Here is a 9,173-nt window from a genome sequence, read left to right as displayed (position 1 = left end):
ATATATAATAATATAATAATAAAAATATGAAAATAATAGGAAGAGATACATTAATGTAAATGATTTAAAAACTTTAATATTTTTAACCTGACAGATATTATCTCAGATTAAGGGAAATAAAAAAAAATTTGATGAAATATATCGTATATCGTATTTAGTTTTGAATAATGTGCTACATTAGATGAATATTCAATCAATCGCAAAATTATACTTGTGGACTAACAATAGCGCGTTTGATCTGCGCTTTACTTTAGTGATATACAATATCTCCTATCAGTATCATAAAATAGCATTGATTTTATTGTCTGTCGTCGCAGAGGCGAGGTGTGTGATTGTGAGTGTCGGAATAATTTTCATTAATTAATGAAATAGATTAAAACATGGAAAAGCGCTCTCGACGCTGCCGGACGCGGTCACGTTAGTTGACAGCGTGAAAAGATATAACATCGTCTGCATATCCAACGTTGATCCATTTATAACATTCACTGTAATGTGTGAGTTTATGCAACGCACATACCAAAAATACTATTGATATAATTGTCATTAAATGAGGCGTCTGCCTCTATTTGAATGATCCGTCATTACGATATCCGATCACCTTGTTTATTAAAGAGCCAATATGTCGTTCACATTATCGCTTCGCGATTGCTTCTGTGGACTTTAATATTAATTTTAGCCGATTATTCTTCGTAATTTCTTAAATAGAAAATTATGAAGGGACGCGTGGAAAAGTTTAAAGGAAAATAAAAATTCTAACATAAAATTAAAATTTATAAAATTTCATATTCATAATTTTATAAATTCATTATTTTATTTTAAATATCCTTAAAGCAGAGGGAATCTAAAATGATTCTTTTTCCATTCTTATTTTTATCTTAAAACATTATAAGAGTTCTAAAAAAAGTACTTTTTCTAAATTTTTTCAGATAAAAAAGTAAAACTCTTTGGTCGGCAAAAAAATTATAGAATTAAAATATTTGATTTTTGTTTCATAGATATATCGACCATATAACTCTTTAAAAAAATTATATAATTAAAATATTTGATTTTTGTTTCATAGCCCAATTTTAGGGCTCAATGTAAAAAAAACATACTGACATCGCGCTCCTTAAGAAACGATTAACGATAGATATATCGATCATATGACTCTTTTTCTAGCTAAAGCAAAATACAAAAATTTATGTATATGTGCGTGTGTATATAAAATACATAATATCATGCACACAAAAAATTTTCTTTTTTTATATTTGCTCCGAAGAGGTTACGTGATCGAAAACTTTAAAATCTTACCTTAAAATCTTCTCATGTTGCGCCTTTTATTCTGTCCTGGAGATTTCTTACTTACGAGAAAAAAATCTTCGCCACATTCGTCTAGTGGTAATACCGCGTACTATTCATAGATGTGCTATTCTTTTCGAATTTGTACCCATTACGAATAGAAAAAAACACTTCTTTGGAATTTTAATTTATGAATTCCGGTAAAAAATTTTTCATGCATGAATATGTATAAATATGTTTAAACCTAAACATGTATAAAAATTCATAAACATGTATAATTATATGTATATGAAATATGTTCATGTACATACTTCTTTTTTTTTTTGTAAAATTACTTTTTAGTGTAATAAAAATAATAGTAACGTGAAAACGTTAAAAATAATTAAAAAGGTAATTTTCGCACTATTTGTTTTAGAAAAATCAAGTTTGAAGAAATGTAAAAAAATTATTTATGTATAATTATATGCAAAATTATGCATAATTATGTATGAGCAATTTTTTCTACTTTTTTTCAAACTTGTTTTTTTTTCTAAAACAAACAATGCGAAAATTATTCTTTTAATTATTTTTTACGTTTCCACATTATTATTATTATTTCTATTACACTAAAAACTAATTTTACAAAAGAAAAAAGGATGAGTATGTACATGTATGGACATATTTCATATATAATTCATATATGTTTATGAATATTTATGCGTGTTTATGTATGTTTATACATAGGATGTTTATACGTAGGATTGGGAAATAATGCGTTACTTGTAATGCCGTTACCGTTTTCGTTAATTTTTCAATAACGATCGTTACTTTTTTCTGTCTGTAACGATAACGGTAACGTCATTACGTTTTTACAGTAACGAATTAAGCCGTTACTTCAATTCCCAATTATTTTCTCTTATTTTATAATTTATTCTTAATTTCTTAAAAAATATTTTGTACTTAATATCTTAAACTGTGTTCTAATAGGCACTGCCAATCATAAAAATATACAATTCATATATATATTGTAAATTTTTGGTACGGACAATAAATATTGAAATACATATAATAGTAACCCTAGGAAATAAATCGTTGAAATTGCTGAAAATCGCTGAAATCTTTATTAATTGACTCATTTCTTTATGAATTACACTGAAATGGGTCTATTGATAAAGATTTCATCAATTTATTTCCACTAGGAAATATTAACATTTAAAAACAATATATAATCTATTATATATTATTATCTGTTTAATCTAAATTCTTATAAAAATGACTACATTAAAATAACGATATTATCTAAATAAAATAAAGAATTAGTAAAATTATAGGTAAGTTTAATATAGAGAAAAGTTTATTCTATATACAAACTTATAGTTAGTAGAGAGTTCAAAATTTGAATATTTATTTCATATTTAGTATTAAATTAATTATCAGCTAATGTAATTTTAAAATCTAATAACTTACTTTAGCATTATAACAAGAAATAACGAAAAAATAACGAATTATTATTTTTCAAGTAACAGTAACAATAACATTTTTTGAAGTAACGCGCACAATCCTGTTTATAGATACATATTTATACATATTCATGCATGAAAAATTTTTTACTGGCAAAGTTAAACTAATTAGAATTTTAGAGTAGCCCTTCAGACTTTTCTGACGATTCTCTTCGATAAAGAAAACAAATTAAAATCAAGTCATACATAATGTTAGGTATATGTATAGCGTATCAGGTAAATATATACAATGCGTGATACTTTGTGACTACATGTATTTTTCTCGAGACTAACCGGCTGAATAGAATCTCGACAATGAGTGCAAGCGAATCCGTGAGTCAACTCTTTTCGGAATCTGTTGATAACGACAAAATTTTTACGATTGGAGTCACTGTGGACACAGGTATGAAATTATTCATGAACATATTCATGAGATAAGGAGAAATCCGCGCGCCGATTCTCTTAAACATAACCTACAACAAAGTCCTACAATAAATGATTTTGTTTACGCAGGTTTTGAATGGGAAGCAATTGACGAATGCAAAGAGAAATTGGGCAAAGATGTTCGGGTGGTTAAGCAACGCGGAAGAATCTATTTTAATATTGATTGGGACGAATTTCCAAAGGTCTCTCTTCTATACAACTCAGATTATCTTTTTAATGTAGGTGCAAGAATCATAATATTTATGTTTTGTCACACATATTACAGGTTCAAGAAATGAGATCGATAGATCACATATTCATAGTAGCTGAGAACGGAAGTTTATCGTTTAGTAATGACAAAGAATCAGACTTATTGCACATAAGAAGTTATAACCTGGACATACTTTCGAACTCAGATAAAATATGGAAGAAAACTCTTGAAGCATGGAAATGTGCAACAAGTTTCAAAGGAAAACTTTATCCAACGACTGAAGAATATGTTGAAGCTAAAAAGGAAGATCTAGTAGCCAAAACAGAGATGTTAGAAATGCGTAACAAAGAAAAAGAAAAAAAAGATCCCTATGATTGGAATATATCAGAGATAAAAGAAGAGAAAGGGAAAAAAAGGGGTCAAGATCCTTTAAAATCCCAAGAGAACGATATACTCAAATATAGAGTAACATGTGAGAGGAGTGGTAAACATGCAGTTGAATCTAAGGATGTTGCTAGGGTTATCGGAGAGGTATTACAGGACAAATTTCATTGGTTGGTTGACTTGTCCATGTATCATCTAGAAATTGTCTGCAAATTGATAGATGGTATGATAAATGAGAATTAATAGATTAAAGAGAATTTTAACAATTTTGAAATGTACATATGAAGTTTTATAATAATACATACCTCCCAGAATCAATTATATATGAGACAAGCTGAATGCTAATTACTTCTAAATATTTCAGATCAATTAACAACGCATTTACGAGTAACGCACAAATCCAAGCATCACAGAAATATCATAAATTTTGGACCAACTACTCTTAGATCAACTATATGTTACAATTTACTAAAATTGGCAAATCCCAAGCTAGGAGATATAATAGTAGATCCTATGTGCGGAGGAGGTTCTATTCCTATAGAGGTATATTGCATGTTTACAATAATAAAATTAATAGTTCATAAAATTCTATTCAAAAAATTTTAGGCAGCACTAGCTTTTCCACATTCATATGTCTTATGTGGCGACAATGATTCCAGAGCTACAGATAGAACAAAATCAAATATGGATGCTTCAGCAGTTACATGTAAAATAGATCTCGTACAGTGGACTGCTTCAAAATTGCCATTCAAAGATTCTTTTGTCGATATTATTGTTACTGATATGGTATGGAAGTTAATCATTAAAAATTTTGTTCCAATATAATTAATTTTTACATATTTTTACTTTTTCATTAAAAATGATCATTTTTAAAATAATCTGCAGCCTTTTGGTAAAAGAAGTGGGAATAAGTCATACAACAAAATTTTTTATAAAAAATTTTTGCTAGAATTTGGTCGTATAGTAAAATTAAATGGACGAATAATTCTACTCACTTACGATAGAAATAACTTTAAAGACGTAAGTTTTATTATAATTATTTATAGCAATTAAAATATGAAAGAAAAGAACTAAAGTAAAATATTTTACTATAATCTGAAAACAAATTTTATTCTTCATTTTAGGCTCTGATGGCAGCTGGTGATTTATTCTGGGTGATAAAAATAATTGGTGTAAATGTGGGAGGTCTTCCAGCTGCAGTTTATGTTTTGAACCGTACTCAAGTAGCCTTTGATTCATTCAAACCGCGTATGGCCAAACAGTATAGTTATCAGAGAGACAATAAAGACTCATCTTATTCGACTAAAAAGTCTTTGTCCAATTAGATATTTTATTTTCATAAGTATTGTGATACAAGTATTGTGAATTCTATTATATTTTTGTATGAAGAAATTAATAGAGTTTATTTAGCATATATTTAGCATACAATCATGTTTAGTTTTTTTAACGAATTATTTCCCAGATAATCCTAATATATATGTATACATAAAATTCACAAAAAGAATTTTCTTCTGCTTGTCTCCATTTCGTGTCTGCGACCTTGTATAATCCACTCATAATCGCCATATTTACTGTCGAATGTTCCATGTTGTAGTGATCTTAATTTCAAAGTAAATCGTGGACCTAGTTCTCGTAATCTCGGTTTTCCATTCTTGAGATTAAACTCATATCTGTAAGTGTGTTCAATTAGATTTAAGTACAACTGAGATATAGTTTACATGATGTTAATTCTAAGTTTTACAAGTTCCATGTGATAATAAAATATAAAAAATAAAATTTATATAAATTCTTTAACTTTAGAGAGATGTTTTTATATATAGAAATTACATTTTAATAAAATATTTTAAGAAAATTTGTAGAATTTTTAAAAAATTAAAAATATAAAATTACCTATGATGTCTAAAAAATATATAATCTCTTTGATTATGAAATGTCACAGCTCTCCTTCCTTTAAATTCTGGCTGATAATGAAACAAGGCTCCTAGCATTCTGCCAATGGTAAAACCTAAGCGTGTGGTGAAATTATTGAGAATAACTTCTGGCCTATGTTCTGTGATCTCCTTATGGTTGCGCTTTAAATCTGTCGTTAGTTTGACATTACTGAGTTTGAAGTGTGCAGTAGGACCATCTGGCAGGTGAATGATTAACATTCCATCTAACAATTGTTTAAGGAAAACTATTTAAAAAAAATTTAAAAATAACTTAAATTTAATTAGCTTGATATTTTATATGATGTATAATTGAAATTTATCAATTATTTTTTAAATAAAGCTTCCTAAAAGAATTTCTGATGTCTAATAATTTTTTATCAATTTATCTACAAAATATATTATACAACAGATAAAGTATTAGCTTATTACAATATTTATAAATGACTCTAAATATGAAGCGTCACTAACGGTCTGAATGTTAAGATGAACTATTATATTCATATAAATGAATTAATTTCAGAAATGATAATTGCGTGCGGATATGGTTCAGACTTTCAACACAATTAATCTGAAATATTAATAATCCTCTCAAATTTCCCAAATTAATCTTAAAAAACTGTAATAAACTTATTGCGAAAAATATTGCCTCAGCCAGGAGTTTCTAATCTTATTTATAAATGACTTATTATATACTTATTATATACTGTCAGTTTATAATAAGGATACTTGGTTTGCATTGATCTTCATTAACAATGATTATATCTGTAAAGTTTCGGGCAGTAGCACTTTTGACTATTTTTTTAACGCCAGAGCGATTTCTATATAGCGAAATAGAATTAGGTATCATCCTTGTAAGTTCTCTGCCAAAAATTCTTGTTTTTCTATTTGGATTATCAGCATATGTAATGAGGACTTTAGGTTCATACTCTTGCCTATAGTAGGCAGCAAATTCATCATGTTCACAGTCAAACTTGAGCTCCTCATTCGCCTCATCATCCAGATTACCTACTATCATAGTCTCATCTTTCTCTCGTAGGCTCTCTAAAGTATGTGGCACCTGTTTCGGAGCGCCCGACTGTATCCTCGCCTTCTTCGTCGCTTTCTTTGCCTTCGCTCGTTCTTTCATCAATTCCTGGCATTTCTGATATCTTACAGCTTTGCATTTGATGTGATTGAAGTTACTATCAGATGGCAGCAAAACTTCCGAAGCTTTATCCGTTGATGTACTCGGTTCATCATTTGCCATTACATTTTCCTCCCTGTGTCGACTCAGAGGATTCTTTCGCAAAGTTTTAATCTTCATCTTGCACAATTCTTTGTATTTTTCTTCTTTTTTACTCTGTATGGATTTCTGACCCACTTATAAAATCACAGTATCATGCGATGAAATGGAAATCAAGAAAATCCAGATGAATGCTTCCTCAAAAATCAAACGAGAGGTCACATGTAAACTTTTGTTAATTAAAATTAAAATAACCGTTCGAGAATGCACTTTCGCATCTTTAACCTATCAATTCTTTTAAAACTATCACATGTTTACGACCACATGTATGAGATTCCTAGCGCAGTGCCGCCAATATGAGAAATCATAGGGTAAAAAGGAAGCGCTTTTATCATTTAGTTCTTGTACTGATAAACTAGATGATAAAAAAAATCTACAATCAGTATTTATGACGAAAAGGATAATTAAAAATAAAAATATAATTTTTGATCTTATCATTTACATTCTTTCTATTCTTTTCATAAGCATAACACACAACATATCCGTACAAAAAAATATTTCTCTTTTCCAAGAGTATGTCTCGTTGTTTTTTCAAATTATTTTTTTACAAGTGATATAACAATGTGTATACGTTATTTTATAAAATAAGTAAAATTTCTTACATGATGAAATAATGCAAAAAATTCAAGATAGTTGAATAACTTAATCAAATTAACTACTTTTATCCTAATTATGTTTTATATACATATCACTCTCTCTTATAGTTATAGATCTTATGTATGGGAGTGATTCACTTGCACACTGTAACAATTGCTCACTGTCAATCACAGCGATTTCTGCATGGTTTTTTTTTCTAGTGCAGTAATTGGTTTCTGTGCAATCGACTCGTGTGCAATTGATATACATTCTTTATGTACCATCATTTAAATTTCAAAATTATCCACAATACAAAAAATACTGCTATAGAAAAAACAAATAAATATAAAATATAATAATTGTGGCCTGCCTTTGCTAAACGCAAAACACGTGCTACAGAACCAGATAAGGAACCACTTGTTCTATCAAAATCGTCATCCTAAAATATAAATTTGTATTATTTACTATGTATAAAATAATATGCATAATAATATGTATAAAATAATATAAAAAATTATATCAACGTCTTAAAAAAACTCAACTAACCATGCCTTTTAGCATTTTATCTTGGTATTTGACTTCTGTGCCAATGTCAATAGATAATGATTTTAAAGCATGAATTTTATCCTTCAGTTCTTCAGTCATCCTTTCATTCTCGTCTTCCATAGTATTGCGAGATGTACTTGGTAATGACTCATAGCCATAACCTCCTGAAAAAGTAAAAATTATGTTTAAAATAAGAATTGATGTATTTGTTAACAAGTGGCAACTTACCTGAATGAGAACGTCGCATTTTGTTAGCAATCTTGATAGCTCAACAGATGAACAAAGATACAGAAGAAAATTATTGTCTCACAAACCCTTTTAAAAATTGAAAAATATTTCAATCTGTTTTTATCTAGAAAAATACATATTGTGAGGTTAGTTCAATTATTTATGCTTATATAAATATAATACTTGTAATACAAAATAAATTTATACTCTGTTAAATAAATGATAAAAATTATTTAAGTAAAAATAAAAAAATATTTAAAGTAAAATATAAAGTAAAAAATGTTTTCCACGCAGGTAAATTATATTAAACGATGATACTTGAACTGAAAATATTCACGTATAAATATAACCTCAAATAGACAACACACATTCGTATTAATCATTTAAAATATATGTTCAAAACTTTTCAATACGATAACATTTTTAATTTACCAATTAAATAGAAAATGCAGACAGCCGGAGAATAGAAAATATGTGTCAATATGTGTCAACGTCACGCTCGTAGTGCATCGCGTGACGTATATCGATGAAAGGTATCGATACTATCGGATATTGATTGAGAATAGGTCTGTTTTCTGTGGCTGAAGTGAATACTTTTAAAACACTTTTAAAACTTGAAGTGAGATAGATATATCTTTGATATTTATTGAAAGTGAGAAAGAGAGTGCTAGTCTAGTGCAGGAACAGAAAATAGATCAAATATAATACAAGCACTAATTGTTATAACTAAAAAGTTATAGATTACCAATAAGAATAATTATAATTTTAAAATTTAATATTATTCTGATGTTTCTTTTATTATAAATTAATTTTTTTACATGTTAGTAAAAAAAATT

The 9,173-nt window shown here is 28.0% G+C and overlaps 3 protein-coding genes across 3 annotated transcripts; 1 reads left to right on the top strand and 2 right to left on the bottom strand.

The window, feature by feature from the left end:
- Nucleotides 1-2,989: 2,989 nt before the first annotated feature.
- On the top strand, nt 2,990-5,099 carry LOC108693573 (THUMP domain-containing protein 3-like). Its single transcript, XM_018202595.1, has 7 exons — nt 2,990-3,159; nt 3,270-3,382; nt 3,466-3,997; nt 4,139-4,317; nt 4,381-4,560; nt 4,660-4,794; nt 4,899-5,099. The coding sequence occupies exons 1-7, from the start codon at nt 3,072-3,074 to the stop codon at nt 5,097-5,099; spliced, it is 1,428 nt and encodes a 475-aa protein (XP_018058084.1). The 5' UTR covers nt 2,990-3,071.
- A 126-nt stretch (nt 5,100-5,225) lies between these two features.
- LOC108693582 (probable ribosome production factor 1) lies at nt 5,226-7,225 on the bottom strand. Its single transcript, XM_018202609.1, has 3 exons — nt 6,432-7,225; nt 5,665-5,929; nt 5,226-5,444 (listed from the first exon to the last, which is right to left on the bottom strand). Exons 1-3 carry the CDS (start codon nt 7,006-7,008, stop codon nt 5,267-5,269), a joined length of 1,020 nt encoding a protein of 339 aa, XP_018058098.1. The 5' UTR covers nt 7,009-7,225; the 3' UTR covers nt 5,226-5,266.
- Nucleotides 7,226-7,409: 184 nt separating this feature from the next.
- LOC108693587 (BET1 homolog) lies at nt 7,410-8,860 on the bottom strand. Its single transcript, XM_018202623.1, has 4 exons — nt 8,770-8,860; nt 8,338-8,461; nt 8,110-8,273; nt 7,410-8,002 (listed from the first exon to the last, which is right to left on the bottom strand). The coding sequence occupies exons 2-4, from the start codon at nt 8,354-8,356 to the stop codon at nt 7,847-7,849; spliced, it is 339 nt and encodes a 112-aa protein (XP_018058112.1). The 5' UTR covers nt 8,357-8,461; nt 8,770-8,860; the 3' UTR covers nt 7,410-7,846.
- Nucleotides 8,861-9,173: the final 313 nt, after the last annotated feature.

The sequence above is a fragment of the Atta colombica genome, unplaced genomic scaffold, assembly GCF_001594045.1.
Source record: "Atta colombica isolate Treedump-2 unplaced genomic scaffold, Acol1.0 scaffold109, whole genome shotgun sequence".
Taxonomy (NCBI): domain Eukaryota; kingdom Metazoa; phylum Arthropoda; class Insecta; order Hymenoptera; family Formicidae; genus Atta; species Atta colombica.
This window is presented reverse-complemented; position numbering and strand designations above follow the sequence as displayed.